General features: G+C 32.7%; 1 protein-coding gene across 4 annotated transcripts in view; it reads left to right on the forward strand.

Moving 5' to 3' along the window:
• The window catches only part of oxr1a (oxidation resistance 1a), a 195,150-nt gene that overhangs the window by 152,206 nt on the left and 25,559 nt on the right, over nt 1-17,385 (forward strand). For all 4 annotated transcript variants that reach the window (XM_051132043.1, XM_051132042.1, XM_051132045.1 and 1 more), the window contains 3 exons: nt 8,079-8,231; nt 12,697-12,881; nt 15,406-16,052. In XM_051132043.1, coding sequence (XP_050988000.1) covers nt 8,079-8,231; nt 12,697-12,881; nt 15,406-16,052 — 985 coding nt within the window. The remainder of the gene's footprint in view (nt 1-8,078; nt 8,232-12,696; nt 12,882-15,405; nt 16,053-17,385) is intronic.

Consider the following 17,385-nt stretch of genomic DNA (forward strand, 5'->3'; position numbering starts at 1 on the left):
ACTGTGTTCCTACCTGAATTATATATTTTTTTTTTTTGTTTAGTGATAGTTGATCATGAGTCCCTTGTTTGTCCTGAACAATTAAACTGCCCGCTGTTCTTCCAGAAAAATCCTTCAGGTCCCACAGATTCTTTGGTTTTTCAGCATTTTTGTGTATTTGAACCCTTTCCAACAATGGCTGTATGATTTATGAGATGCATCTATTTACACTGAGGACAACTGAGGGACTCATATGCAACTATTACAGAAGGTTTGAACACTCACTGATGCTTCAGAAGGAAAAACAATGCATTAAGAGCCAGGGGGGTGAAAACTTTTGAACAGAATGAAGATGTGCACATTTTTCTCATTTTGCCTAAATATTACATTTTTTGTTCATTTAGTACTGCCCTTCAGAGGCTACAGAAGATACTTACGTTTCTCAGAAAACAAAATAAGTTAAATTTACATCAAATTCAAAAAGTTTTCACCCCACCCTACACAAAAATGGTGGAAAACCAAAGAATTTGTGGGACCTGAAGGATTTTTCTGAAGAACAGCGTCCAGTTTAATTGTTCAGGACAAACAACGTTTCATGAACAACTATCACTAAACAAAAAAAACAGCTGTGGATCATTCAGGTAACAACACAGTATTAAAAATCTTTAAACTGGGTCATTTTTATAAATTCAACTATTATTTTCTCTTATGGACTACATGTAAATGTCTTTTATGTGAAATATCTTATTCAGCTCAGTACAAAAAAAAATAGCATGCATTTTGTATAATCTCTCTTATTTTGGTAAAATAATTAACATTTGCACATTCTGAGGGGGGGGAGGGGTGTAAACTTTTGAGCTCAACTATAGTTATTTTAAATTGTAAAAATATTTCACAATATTACCACATTTTTAATCGAATAAATGCAGCCTTTGTGAGCACAAGAGATCTCTTACTCTTACCAACCTCATTTTTTTTTAAGGTAATGTGTCGTATTTTACTGTATGTCAATTCAAGATATCCAGTTCCACTTTCGTTTCTCCTTAAAGATTTTACTAGCACACAGAGATAAATTAATGCACTCTTTAAGTATTTTGCTTCCAATAACAACAAAACTACATATGGATCCATTTTGGGATCTTGCACGTTGCCATAGAAACAAATAATTTCTGAATCTAAGGCTGTAATGGCTCCAGGCAAAATCTAGACACCTATTTCAGTGACATCTGTCAGGTAGTTTTTTGGCTTTCCCCTGCAGAACTCACTTCTGGTCACCAGATGGAGCTGCAGGTTGTTGTCGTAATATTTCATAAACAAATCCGCAGATGACAGTTAATTCAAAGTGCTGTTGTTGATCTCCATTAATATTAGAGTCAGCTGCCAGCGTAGATATTGAGTGCCCATCTACTGCTTCAGACTAATAGCACATGAGTCATGAACATGAGCTGTGTGTGAAGTTGAACAGCTCTGTGTGTAGAGCCGTCCGGCGGTGGTCTGATGATCACATGGATGTCAGCCACCCACATGTGCAGCCCCGCAGTCAGGGTTAGTGGCCTTTTTCCAGGCTTAGACTCTAAATCCATCCATGGTCTCCTCCAGGCTGAAGCCGTGTGAAACCAGCCCAGCGTAGGTAAGCTCCAGATGGCCTAGAGGACATTAAGATAAACTTTTAAACTCTTTCTCCGTGTCAGATAGAAACGTCACCCAGCCAGAGGACAGCTTCTGCTGGTCTGTCTCTCCCACGGTGTCTTTGATGTGGTTTGGTAACAATCATGAGATGTTCTTGGAGAAGCACTAAATGCATGAATTTAGAAGCTGCTGTTGTTGTTCTTGTTGTTCAGCGCTGTGTGCGTGAGTCTGGCCTGTGCTCTGTCAGTCCTTGCGTCGCAGTAATTGAGTTGCATTGATTGCTGTGATCTGGTGCGGTAATGTTGTTTATGAATTGACCACCTGTGCAAGAGTCAGTCTGTTAGCAGTGGATGTCATTATTGGCTGCTACTGGGACAAATAAGTGCATTAGATGTCATTTATTTTAATAATGGACGAACTGAGAAACATTTTAGGTTGTACAACAGAATTGATCCCAGCATCATTTCAAAGTTGTTATTTTTGTTTTTTATCTGAATTTAGGCTGAATAGTTTGAGCCACCTTCTTCACTTTTATTTATTTATTTTTTGTTTGTTAAAATGACCTGTCATTTTTTTATTTGTATATAATTTTGCTAAAACTCACTTTTAATTTTTTATTTGTGTATTATTTTTACTTGTAAAATTATTTTTTTATTTACATTTTTTTTGTAAAAAATATTTTTTTATTTTATTTTTATTATTATTTATAACTTTTTTCTTTAAATAATTACTTGTCAGTTATTTTAATATAATATGAATGAATATGAATAATATGAAATTTTGTTCATAAAAATGACTTGCTTTTTATTTATATAGCTTTTTTTTTGTTTGTTTGTAAAAATCACTTGTCTTATTATATAACATTTTTGTTTGAAAAAATTACTTGTCATTTATATTTGTATGAAATTTTAGTACAAATATTATTATAAATTTTTTTTTGTATTATTTTTATTTGTAAAATGACTATTTTAAAATGTCATTTGTTTGGACTTTTCAGGGGTTTTTTCTTTTGTAATTTTTTGTTAGTAAAAATTACAAATTTCTTATTTATATAACATTTTTGCTTGTAAAAATGACTTTTATTTTTATGTCATTTAAATTATTTTTTTAAATTTGTTTATCATTTTTATTTGTACAATTATTTTTTATTTTAATATAGTATTTTTTGTAAAAATTACTTCATTTTTTTAAAAAAAAAAAAAAAAAGATGTTTTAATTTTAATATAATATTTTTGTTTGTAAAAAAAACTTAATTTTTTATTTTTGTATTATTTGTATTTGTAAAATGACTATTTTGAAATGGCATTTGGTTTTGACTTTTTAGTTTTTTCTTTTATCGTAATTTTTTGTTTGTAAAAATTACTCATTTTTTATTTATATAACATTTTTACTTATGAAAATGACTTTTTACATCAATTTTGTCATCAAATGTCATTTTTTATTTTTATATATTTTCAATTATTTTTTATTTTTATTTGTAAAATGATTTTTATTTGAATATAGAATTTTTTTAAAAATTACTTTTCTTTTTTATTGTAAAAAATATTTAGTTATTTAGTTATTTATATATAAATATTTATTTATATAACTTTTTTGTTTGAAATAAATTACTTGTCAGTTTTTATTTTAATATAATATTTTTTGTTCATAAAAATTACTTGCTTTTTTATTAATATAACCTTTTTGTTTAAATAAAATTACTTGTTTTTTATATAACATGTTTTGTTTGAAAAAAATGACTCATCATTTTTTTATTTATATGTATTTTTGTATGTATTATATTACGTTTTTTAATATATTTTTTATTTGTAAGAATGACTTGTCATGGCACATTGCACATTCTTCCAAAGAATTTTTACAGAAATTTGTGCTAAAAATTAATTTAGTCAACTTTTAGTTTTTAACTTTTAATATTTCAGATAATATACTAGTCCACAATCTGCAAAACTCTTGTCTTGATTTTACAAGGTCTTTAAGAAATGTGTCCGCTTAGTGTCTGGAAAACATGACCCTATCCAGCCTAATTATAGGGCTTTCTCAAACCCACAAACTATTCATTTTATAAATATGTAGTTTTGCACATCCCTAGCACAGATACAGATCTGTTTATCCCTCCCCAAATCCTAAATCTAGCTCTACAGCAAGCAGGGAAGGCGTCGTTTGTTCTTTTAAACTTTTACTAAGTTCCCAATCAACGTCTTCCCAGGAACACTGGATGTTTTCTTGTATTCCGGTGGTTAATAATGGCTTTGATAATGATGCGAGCTATAAACAGCAAGCCGGCGTCAGAGCTCTGGAAATACACAAAGCTATTTGCGTTTCCCTGCACGTTACACCGGTGGCATCCTTCCTCCCGGCGCAGTGCGAGACGAACGCCTTCTTCCTGGGCTGCCACAGGAGGAGACACTGTGTTTGGAAGAGGCGGGGAGTGTTAACTGTGAACAGGGTTTCGTGAAGGCATGTTTTGACTCTCTGGTTGCTTATTCTGGCATCTGAAGGGTGGGCCGCTCTGTCATGGCACGCAGGATGTGCGATGTCGAGGCCAGAGGGCGGGAACAGCGGTAGCTGTGCTTGTCAGGGACAATTTTGTGAGAGCGGTTTGGTTTATAAATATTAATTGCAAATGTGTCGAATATGTAGAAAAATGTTGTCTGTATTTATAGTGTTCTGATGCTGATTTCGAGCTTGATTATGAGCTGGAACAGATCACTGACAAATATTAGCCAGAACTTATATTAAATATAAAACAGAAATTATAACAAATTATAGAAATTAATAGTTTTATTAAGCAACGATGCTTTAAATTGATCTAAAGGGATTTTAAAGACATTTATAATGTTACAAAAGTTTTTTATTTCAGATAAATGCTGTTCTTCTAAACTTTCTATTTATCAAAGAAACCTGAAAAAATTCTACTCAGCTGTTTTCAGCATTATAATAATAATAAATGTTTTTGAGCAGCAAATCAGAATATTAAAATGATTTCTGAAGGATCATGTGACTGGAGTAATGATGCTAAAAATTCAGCTTTGAAATCACAAGAAAAAATTACATTTTAAAATATATTTAAATAGAAAGCAGTTATTTTAACTAGTAAAAATATTTCAAAATTGTACTCTTTTTGCTGTACTTTGGATCAAATAAATGCAGGTTTGGTGAGCAGAAGAGACATTTAAAAAACATTAAAAATCTTACTGTTTTAAAACCTTTGACTGGTAGTGTACCTCTGTCTTTAATCACTATTACTGAGATAAACAATAGTGGTGAGCATCTAATTGTGTAGTGAGATTTTCACAAAAGCCTTTTAATATGTTGTGTCAGATTCTCTGTTGTAAACACCGTCACTGCCAGATCTGAATAGAGAGAAAGAAAGAGCAGGAGAGATGAAGAGTCAGTGGTCTCTTGTGCCGTCAGTATCCCAGCATTGGTGCATCAGTGTCAGTTTGCTCCAGTCGGCTCTGAGAGATGCGTTTGTGCATGGAGGTGAGAGTGGAAGTGTGTGTCGGAGAAAAGCAGACAGCTGTGGGCAGGAGGTTGTGTTTGTAGGAGACCCAGCACCCACTCTCTGCTCCCGCTGTCGGCTATGAGTATTCATGCCTCCTCCAACACACACACCACTACCCAGGGTCCTGTGCTGTTTCCTGTTTCAGAACGAGTCCGGGAGGAGACTCGTTTTTTTTTTTTTTTTTTTTTTCCAGACCTAATGCAGTTTTAGTTTAGTCTTTGGGCTCTGTGAAATGTCTCTTATGCTCACCAAGTCTGCGTTTACAGTTGAAGTCAAAAGTTTAAATACATCTTGCAGAATCTGCAGAATGTTAATTATTTTATCCAAAATAGGTGGGTTCATGCAAAATGCATGTTATTGTTTTATTTAGTACTGACCTGAATAAGATAATTCATATAAAAGATGTTTACATATAGTCCACAAGAGAAAATAATAGTTGAGTTTATAAAAATGACCCTGTTAAAAAGTTTACACACACTTGATTCTTGATACTGTGTTGATCCACAGCTGTGTGTGTGTGTGTGTTTTTTTTTTTTTTTTTAAGTGATCCATCTTTTCACACTGAGGACAACAGGGGGACTCATATGCAACTATTACAGAAGGTTCAAACACTCACTGATGCTCCAAAAGGAGAAACGATGCATTAGGAGCCAGGGGGTGAAAACTTTTTGAATTTGAAGATCAGGGTAAATTTAACTTAGTTAAACTTGTCTTCTGGGAAACATGTAACTATCTTCTGTAGCTTCTGAAAGGCAGTACTAAATGAGAAAATATAATATTTAGACAAGATAAGAAAATCGTCATTCTGTTCAAAAGTTTTCACCCCCTGCTCTTAAAGCATCGTGTTTCCTTCTGAAGCATCAGTGAGCGTTTGAACCTTCTGTAATAGTTGCATATGAGTCCCTCAGTTGTCCTTAGTGTGAAAAGATGGATCTCAAAATCATACAGTCATTGTTGGAAAGGGTTCAAATACACAAAAATGCACAAAGAATTTCTGGGACCTGAAGGATTTTTCTGAAGAACAGCAGGCAGTTTAACTGTTCAGGACAAACAAGGGACTCATGAACAACTATCACTAAACAAAAAAAACACAGCTGTGGATCATTCAGGTAACAACACAGTCGAGTGTATGTGAACTTTCGAAGGGGGTCATTTTTATAAATTCAACTATTATTTTCTCTTGTGGACCATATGTAAACATTTTTTATGTGAAATACTTTATTCAGGTCATTACTAAATAAAAAAATAACATGTATTTTGTATGATCTTTCAAATTTTGGTAAAATAATTAACATTTTGAAGATTCTGCAAGGTGTATGTAAACTTTTGACCAAAACTGTATTTACTCAAAAATACAGTGATATTGTGAAATGTTTTTACAATTTAAAATGTCTGTTTTATTTTAAAATGTAATTTATTGCTGTGATGCAAAGAATTTTCATATCGGCAAATCTGAGCACAGTTTACTCTCAATATTATCTCATTTCTTGAAAAAAGACTAAAATATTAGAGATCTTATTTGCAATTTTCTTTCCTACAGTCATAGTTTCCACCAAATTACCATAGTTTCTGCAGTTATTTTACACAGTACAACTGTGGTATAAACCAACACTATTGTCAAACTAAAAAATCTGCAGGTCCTGTATGAATTTATTATGATTTTACTGCAGTAACAGTAGCTGTTGTGATAGACCCTTTTTCACATTGCCAGGGTTTCATAAGCAGAAGTCTTCATAGTTCTGTGGTGGTGAATGGAAACTACAAGAAGTATAATTTTTGCATTCCCATTTGAAAATCAAATCATTTGCCCAAATGAATTGGCTCCAATAGTAAAACCCATGATTTTCTAGCATTTCTGTGACTATTCAACTCATCATTTTTACACCTAACGACATTGTGACGTACCTCAATCAATAGCATACCATTTTTGTTCGCTTAGACCAAAGAAGGAGAACTGATCCTTGTTTCTCCCAAGGTTTTTTTTTTTTTTTTTTCTCAATTTCTGTCACCTGATATTATCTCTTTGGGTTCCCTGCCACTGTGTTTTTTTGGTTTGCTTAGTTGCATTATGAAAGACACTTAACTTTCATTTTAACTTTGTATCGATATTACCGCATTGACTCTCAATTGATGAGAAACTTGAACTGAATAAAGCTGGATGATGGCACTACTGTTTTCTGTAGAGCTGCTGAATGATTAACTTCACACTGTCATTGATCTGAACTAAGTTGAGCTAAATAAAGACACTTTTGTTTTTCAGAGCTTCTTTACGGCAGAATCTGAACTGTCTCCATAGTTTCGTTTCTATAATTGTGACTCTGGACCACAAAACCAGTCATAAGGGTAATTTTTTTAAAAAAGGAAAAGTTAAATAAGCTTTCCAATGATGTTATGATAGGACAATATTTGGCCAAAATACAACTATTTAAAAAATCTGGAATCTGAGGGTGCAAAAAAATCAAAATATTGAAAAAAATCACCTTTAAAATTTTCCAAATCAAGTTCTTAGCAATGCGTATTACTAATCAAAAATTAAGTTTTGATATATTTACGGTAGGAAATTTACAAAATGTCTTCATGGAACATGATTTTTATTTAATATCCTATTGATTTTTGGCATAAAAGAACAATTGATAATTTAGACCCAAACAATGTATTGTTGGCAATTGCTACAAATATACCTGTGCTACTTACAACTGTTTTTGTGGTCTAGGGTCAAATTGCTTTTGCTACACTCTGTTTTGTATAAAGCACTATAGAAAAAAAAGGTGAATTGACTTTGTAAAAGAGGAAAAAAATATAGAGAGATCGATTACGTTGGTCAAATTTGCTCAGCCATTGTATCAAAACTTATTCGTCATATAATAACCAAAGTCATTTTTATGTAATGGGGACAATGTGATGTGGGTGAGTGGCTTTTGTTTCTTCATTTCTCCCTGTGATCTGTCCCGTTTCTGTCTCTCAGGACTCCAATGGTCCACCTCGCTCCGATGCTTCTGCCCCTCCTGTCTTCTCCGCCCTGCGGCACTCCCGTGTGGTTTCTTCCACCTCGGAGGAAGAAGAAGCGCTGACAGAGAAGTTCCTCAAAATCAACTGCAAGTACATCACAGACGGCAAGGTGAGTCAGCGTTCGACTTTTCTAGTGGCAACGGCTCCGAAGTTGCACAAAAGTTAACTTACGGAGGAGTCCTCAGGTTAGTCATTAATAAGACCCCTGCTTCTCCTCCGTCCTCTGGGGAAACAAAAGTCTGCAAAACAGCGAGGAGCTTCAAGTTTTGCTTAAAGTGTAGGAGTTGAGCTGCCGTCTCCAGCACTGATCTGTTCTCCTTAGTGAATACTCTATGCCTGACGAGTGTAATGATGTTAGCGCAAAGATGATTTTCTCTCACACTGTCAAAACATGCCTGCCCTCACATTCACCCCAGCATTCAGTGAAAAGCTACAGCGTGACCAGTGTGGTTTAATTCATGAATAAGTGACTCTTATTAGCCAGTTTTTGTAATTAATCATTCAAAAAGAACAATTAAGAGCTGTTTTAATCAGTCTGATGGATCCTGATCTGATGGATTACTGAATTTACTCGCTGACACTTATCAAAACTTTCAGTGATGAATATATTATAGTGTTGTCAGTCAACATTTTTTTAATCTAATTAATTACATGATGTGTTGATGAATTAATCTTATTATAATTTTGACTTTAAAAATACCCACAAAAGATTATTTAAAGCTATTTTTGTGTTAAATGATAAAGTATCAAGTAGACATTACAAATTGTAGCTCTAGAAATTCAACATGTCATTTATTACACATAAACATTTAGGCTGCAATGGCCTAACATAAACTATGGAACATAAAAGAAGATAATTTGAGAAACATCTCGGTATTTTTTTGTTCATATAATGAAAGTCACGAAAACAGCTTTGTTACCAAGAGACTCATTCACTCATTCGATTCAGTTCGTTCAAACAGCTTATTCATTCACGTCACGAATGAAGTAAGTGGCTCTCTTTATGAATTGGCCTTTGAATCATTGATTCACACGATTCGTTCAAAACGCGGATTCATTCAGAAACTAAACACCGCTGTGTTGGTTGGAGACGTGCAAAGTTTCAAAGTTAATATGTTCTCTGCAAAACTGAGCAAAACACATAATGTAGTGTTTAAAATATAACAGAATATAATTTTTTTATTTACTGAACTGTTGTATAAAATCACCTTTAAAGGAGAACTAAAGGAGAACTTTTTTTTGAGGAAAACATTTCAGGATTTTTCTCCATATAATGGATTGCTATGGTGCCCCGAGTTTGAACGTGCAAAATCCAGTTTAAATGTGGCTTCAAACGATCCTGAATGTGGCTGTAAGCAATCACAGGTAAGAAACAAGGGTCTTATCTAGTGTAACGATCAGTTATTTTAATAAAAATAATACTATTTATAAACTTTTAAATCTCAAACGCTCGACTTGTCTTACTCTCCCTGTTTTTGATCTGGTTCATGAAAGTTAGGGTATGTCGCAAAACCCCCACCTCATGTTCTCTGTCAACTTCAAAATCGTCCTATATTGCTGTTTTATCTTTTTTGTTAAGGGTATTTGATGATCTTTGCATGTTCACTTTGACACACTCTTGAGCCAGAATGCACAGAGTTCAGGCAGAGTAAGACAAGATGAGCGTTTGAGATTAAAAAGTATATAAATTGTATTATTTTTATGAAAATAACCAATCGTTTCACTAGATAAGACCCTTCTTACTCGACTGGAATCGTTTACAATTGCATTTGGGACAGTTTGCCACATTTAAACTGCACTTTGCACGTTCAAACTCGGGGGACCATACCAGTCCATTATATGGAGAAAAATGCTGAAATGTTTTTCTTCAAAAAACATAATTTCTTCACAACTGAAGAAAGAAAGACATGAACATCTTGGATGACAAGGGAGTAAGTACATTTTCTGTAAATTTAGTTCTGGATGTGGACGTCTTTAAGTTTGTGAGAGATCGGGACAAAATCAGCACTCGTGTAATATTGCTCTTGCTGCCAATGTGATATATATTTATATGAGACAAAACACATATGGGGCTTTTTTTTGCACCAATATGTTACATTTTAGGGCATAACTGCATTTATGCAGTTATTGCCCTGCATCATATTTGTCAACTGAATGAAATATAAGATGATGTACAAGTCTGGGGGCAGGGCCAGGATGTTAACTGCGTTAAAATATTTTAATCACATTATTTTTCATAACTAATTAATTAAGTTACTGTGTTAAACTGACAGCCCTAATTTATTATGAAATATTGTGTCCTCTATAACTTCAAGTATACTGCTTTGACCCTACGTGACATTGTGTGTACAAGTTCAGGACATATTGTCACATAAATCCTGGAGAATGGCCTCTTTAAGTGCCTTGATCTTTAATGTGGTGCTCAGGAGTGTTAAGTTTGGGTCACATACTTAAAGTTTTTTCACTTTGAGACAATGTATATAGTTATTATGTTGAAAAAATGCCAGGGATAAGGAGGAGGTAGCATCTTCTAGTTATTGTATTAAATCACACAGTGGTGTGTGAATTCATGACAGCATAGATAAAGCTCAACTCCCTCACACCTTCAGCACTCATACATGTCTATATAAAAGCTTTACTACCACTGAACTTCACTGTAGGAGCCAGGCAATTCTTACTGTAGTGACAAGACACTTGCTTGGCTTTTTTCTTAGCAAAGAAATCATGAAATAAAAGCTTAAAGTGCAGGCCTGGTTATTTCAGGGTCCTTGTCACAAGTCCATAGTTTTTTGTGTTACTTTAGCTATATTTTCAGACTTAAAACAATGATTTGGCATTCCTCTTCTACCACTGTCCTCTCTTGTACAAAGAAAGAAGCCTCCTGACGATTCTCTCCCTAGTGGTTTCAGTGTTGTCAGTATTACTTCTGAATGAATCATTGAGCTTTGTAGCACTTTCAACAGTCAAGAAATGACTCCTCTTTGAATGTTTTGGTTCAACATACTCACCTGTTGATCAAAAAATGCCTCTGATTTGCACCAGAAATGTTTTATTTTCAGGAGGGTGTGCTTATTTTTGCAACACAACATCATATCACTTTGATAAGAAAATTTTATTTTGACATGCTTCTTTGGTTATTGATCAAGCAGGCTGTACACAAGTACTGTATATGTAAGTACTGTGTATATAAGTTTGATTTATTCATTTATAAAGTAATACTTTTATTTTGCAAGGATGTATTTCTTGAACAGAAATCTTCATTTTAGAATGATTTCTGAAGGATCGTGTGACACTAAAGACTGGAGTAATGATACTGAAAATTCAGCTTTCCATGACAGGAATAAATTACGTTTTAAAAAATTGAAAAGTTTACTGTATTTTTGCTCAAATAAATAGCTTGGTGAGCATAATACATAATATTATCAATATATTATAATATATAATAATATAATAAATCATAATATATAATAAATACAAAATATCATATTAAATCAACTTTTGAACGTAGTATATATAAATGTTTTTTATATAAAAATAAAAGTATATAATACATTTTCATAAAATCTAAAATATTTTACTTCGTTTATATACAGTAGTTATTTAGTTACTATAGTTATTTATATATATAATTATATATTTATACACACTGCCATTGTTTTTTTTAGGAAGTTTTTATGCTCACCAAGGCTACGTTTATTTGATCAAAAATACAGACAAACAACAGAAATATTGTGTAATATTATTGCAATTTTGAATAAATGTTTTCTGTTTTAATATGCTTTAAAATTTATTTTATTCATATGATGCAAAGCTGAATTTTCAGCATGATTACTCAAGTCATCAATGTCACATGATCCTTCAGAAATCAATATAATATGCTGATTTATAATCAATGTTGGAAACTCTTTTGCTGATTAATACTTTTTAGAATCTTCAGAATTTTTTGATGAAAAAAAAATTCTAAAATATATTTAAAAAAAAGAACAAAAATGTGAATCTTTACTCTCAATCAATTTAACACATGCTTGCTGAGTAAAAAATATTAATTTACTTCCAAAAAAAAAGAAAAAAAAAAATTATGGACCCAAAAATTTTGAATGGTAGTGTATCTTGTTACAAGACATTTTTATTTTGAAAAATGCTGTTCTTTTTAACCTTTTATTGTCACAGTAATAAATAAATAAACAAATAAATAAATAATTATTATATAAATTAGTACAACAGTTTCCAACACTGATAATAAATCAGCATATTAAAATGATTTCTGATCATGTGACACAAGACTAGAGTAATGACTGATGAAAATTTAGCTTTGCATCACAGGAATAAATTATATTTCAAAGTATATTCAAATAGAAAACCAGTATTTTGAATAGCAGTATTATTTCACAATATTACAAATTTTTCTGTATTTTTGATCAAATAAATGCAGCCTTGATGAGCATAAAAAACGTCTTTAGAAAACATTAAAAATCCCAAACTTTTGAACGCCAGTGTATATATAGTTATTTTTATATAATTAATAATGTGTGATCATATGGCTCTATCTGACGTATTTGTGTCATGTGTCACAGGGTGTTGTTAGTGGGGTGTTGCTGGTGACGCCCAACAACATCATGTTTGACCCTCACCGGACGGACCCTCTGGTTCTGGAGAGAGGCTGTGAGGAGTACGGCATCATGTGTCCACTGGATGAGGTTCAGTCTGCAGCCGTTTACAAAGAGATCACCGACAGCAAGATCCGTGACTCCATACCACCGTAAGACCTCTCGCTTTATACTGTCACTGCGCGGAGTTAGTTGTTTGTCTTTTACTTGGCTTTAGTATTTAAATAATCTTATAAATGCATTCAATAATATACAGAATCAAATAAATAATTCAAATTGAATATCATTGTGAATCAAATCAAATTGAATCGTTCAAGATTCACATGCCAAAGTAAGTTCTACTATAAGTGGCACAAAGGCCAAAAAACAAAATGCTAAAAATAAGCCACCAGACTAGTGCTTTTGATTATGAAAGATGATGAAAAGTGAAAATTGCAGCTGCGTTACTTGTTATTAATTGGATTCGTCTTCAGACGTCGTATCTAGATTGAAGATCTCTCAAGTGACAAATCGGTATTTTGTCTGCGGTGAGCGTGAGGAGCCACGCTGCTGTACGATTATTTCAGATATCCACCGTTCAGCTTTATTATACAGGAAATGGATTTTTACTCTAAGGTTAATGAAGCATGAATTCAGCCGCCTACGTCTGAATTACTCACCCATTTCGATTTGTAATAAGAAGTTAATGATTTTAGCAGCGTTTCCACCCCCAGATATTTATATCCTCTGTTGGTTTATGAATGATGATGTGTTTGATTCAGCTCAGAGCTGTGTTGCTTGGTTCATCAGTCAGACGGGGTTCACTGCAGGGTCTCAGTTGTGGATGTGAAGCGTAGACGCCTTTGATCGTGCAGATGCACAGACAGAGGGACCTACTTTTCATTTACCCACTTGTACTCTTATTAATTGCTCCAAACGGTTTCGATTATGTACTTCTATCTGCGTACCATAGAGAGAGACACGCGTCAGTGTGCCCTTATGTTTCAGATGTCTGAAGTTGTGGCTTTACTGCAGTACAGAAGCTACATTTGCATTGACATTTCGTGATAGGAAGTCTGGGCATTTTAGACTTTTAATATGACACAGAAGCATCACAGCAGTGGGAAACTTAAGTGAATCAAATGTTGATTTTCATGCACAGCACGCTATGGCTGTCACATTACCTTAGTCGCATTTTATGGTACAATAGCAGCTGAAGCTTCACAACAACACTCATGTTGTTTGGAAGTGGGTTTGTATCGTTTTGTTGTATTATGTCTTTACAGGATTTACAGTATAATGATTTTTGTTTAGTTTTATATTAAAATAATTAAGATTCTAAAAAATATATAATAATATTATTATTTTTATTGAATTCAATAATATGATTATTGAATTTTCTAAATAAAAATAATTATGTGAAGAAAAGAAGGAACAATTATAACTGTTGTTATTAATAATTGTTAATAATTTTATATAATAGTAACAATTACTATTATAAAAATTATTTTAAATAATAATAATAGTAACAGTTGTTATTAACAATAATATTATAATAAAAATAATAATTATTAAATAATCAGTATAATAATATAACATAATTAATAATAATTGTTATAATCATTATAATCATAATAATAAATAATTATAATAATTATCATCATTTTTTATAAAATATGAATAAAAACAACATTTTTGTATTTACTACTATTGTATTTACTACTATTTTTTTCAACCCTTCCATTCTGTAATAATAATAATAATAATTATAATAATAATAATAATTATTATTATTATTATTATTATTGAATTCAATAATAGTATGATTATTGAAGCTTCTAAATAAAATAATTATGTGAAGAAAAGAAACAATTATTACTGTTGTTGTTAAAATATACATAGTATTAAATTATCATAATAATTATTATTTTTAAATAATAATAATAATTATTATTATTATTAGCAGTAGTAGTAGTAATATTATAATAAAAATAATAATGATTAAATAATAATAATAATATTAATCATAATAATGAAAATTTGTGAATAAAATGTGAATAAAATATATAACTTTTGTATTTACTATATTATTTGTTTTGGAATTATTATTATTATTATTATTATTATTATTATTATTACTGAAGTGTCTAAATAAAACTAATTATGTGAAGAAAAGAATAAACAATTATTACTACTGTTATTCAAATATAAATAGTATTAAATAATAATAATAATTATTATTATTATTATTATTATTATTATTAACAATAATATTATAATACAACTAATAATTATTATTAAATAATACTATAATGTGATCAAAATAAAATGTAATGATAATAATAATATATTTTTTATAACTGTCTTATCTTTAACCCTTATTTATAGAATTATTATTATTAACAATAATATTGTAATGAAAATGATCATTAATTTTAAATAATACTATAATGTAATTAAAATAAAATGTAATAATAATAATAATAATAGTAATAATATATAATTTTTTATTTACAATATTATTTTAAAGAAAATACTATTTCAATTATATAATTATTATAATTATATTCTTAAATATATGATTATATATGTGGGCTGGTTAAACGTTACTATTTTCAGAGAAAACTTCACATGCATTTTTTTATCTAAAAGTATTTTACTAGAAGGTGCATCTCTCATTCTCTGTTTGTGCCATAGGGACTTTGAAGCCGTGTTCTCTGGAAGCTCTCATCAGACGGATCAGCGTCTGCGGGAGGGGTACGACAGCGCGAGCACTGCCCCCCGCAGCACCGAGGGCTCCATCTCAGAGGACGTCTTCACCGAGTCAGAGCTTTCGCCCATCCGGGAGGAGCGGCAGTCCACAGAGGAGCTACAGCAGGAGGACAAGTCATCAGGAGCCTCGTCCCAATCCATGCAGACCCTCCTCCAGGAACCTCTTTTGGCTGAAGGCAGCCATACAGAGAAAGAGAAAAAGCCAGAGGAGGGAGAACCAGCCAGTGAAACTGCCCAGCCCAAACAGCCTAGCCAGGAACAACCAAGCACACCCACCAGCAGGGACCACCAGCAACCACCCCACTGCCAGACCGAAGGAGTCGCCCCCTCCTCAGGTTCTCAGAGCTCGGCCCCTGGAGCAGGGGAGGCCGCGGAACAGGAAACCAGCCCCGATGGGGCTAAACTGACCAGAGATGGTACCCGAGATTCAGAAACAGATGTAGAGGAGCTGAGGAAGATGTGCATGAGTCACACTATGCAACAAGCCAAGGAACAGCGAGAGAGCGTCCAACAGGCCCAGAGAGAGAACGTCCAGCAGTCAAAGAGCAGCCAGAGACTGAGCTCTGCTGAGGGTATGACTACTTATAATCTTCTCCAGTATTTCTGCAATGTGTGCCACTTGTCTGTGAAGTTCACATTCAGAACAAAAATTTACTGATCATTTATTCACTGCCTTGTCATCCAAGATGTTCATGTCTTTCTTTCTTCAGTCGATAAGAAATTATGATTTTTGAGGAAAACATTTCAGCATTTCTCTCCATATGGTGGACAAAAGGCTCTAAACGATCCCAGCCAAGGAAGAGTGGTCTTATCTAGTGAACCAAATAGGTAATTTTCTAAACAAATTGACAATTTATATAATTTTTAACCTCACTTGTCTTGTCTAGCTCTGCGTGAACTCTGTTTATTCTGTTTGAAGACAGTTAGAGTATGTTGAAAAACTCCCAACTCATTTTCTTCTCCAAGACGAGCATTTGAGGTTTAAAAGTATATAAATTGTCTTTTTTTTTAGATAATGACCAATTGTTTCGCTAGATAAGACCCTTCTTCCTCGGCTGGGATCGTTTAGAGTCCTTTGAAGCTGCATTTAAACTGCATTTTGGAAGTTCAACCTCACAGGCTCCATAGAAGTCCACTATATGGTGAGAAATCCTGAAATGTTTTCCTCAAAAAACATAATTTCTTCATGACTGAAGAAAAAAAGGCATGAACGTCTTGGACAACAAGGGAGTGATTAAATTATCTGTAATTCTGTTTTTATCTGTTTTTATCTGTAATTATCTGTTTGTTCTGGAAGTGAACTTCTCATTTAACACCTTTCAAAGGGGTCCTAGGGTGTTTATACATTTATGTGTAGGCCCTATGATTAATTAAATTTTTATGACTGGATTCCGCGATTCCATCCATGTTTTCCGCTTCGCGGAATCTAGTCATAAAAATGGAATTTACTGCATAATGCGGAATGTCACAGAATTTGCCAAATTTTGGATGAGTAAATCAAAAGTAGATCAGTTCACATAAATCAGATTGTGGTATGGGCCAGTGTCTGAATATTAAGCTGCAAAAAACTATTTAAATATAAATCCTACATGTTCTGCATCTCTCTGTGTGAATGAATGGCGCAGATGCAGTTTCGTTTACTGCACACATACTGAAGCTTGTGATGCTCGCAGTGTTTTCAGTGTCTGCGGTCTCACTAAATGAGGACGTGAACAAATGAACATCACCTCCAGAGCTGCTCTGAGAGTCACTTTATGAGCATTTTACAGTTTGTTTGAAAAAAACTACCACATCATTTGTTTTTCAAAAAAACTATCACATCATGTACCCACACAAAAAGAACTCTCCACAACAACCCATCAAAATAAAAGTCATGTTAAACTTGAAGAAATCGTGACAGAAATA

The sequence above is a fragment of the Labeo rohita genome, chromosome 16 (genome assembly GCF_022985175.1).
Source record: "Labeo rohita strain BAU-BD-2019 chromosome 16, IGBB_LRoh.1.0, whole genome shotgun sequence".
NCBI classification, from domain to species: domain Eukaryota; kingdom Metazoa; phylum Chordata; class Actinopteri; order Cypriniformes; family Cyprinidae; genus Labeo; species Labeo rohita.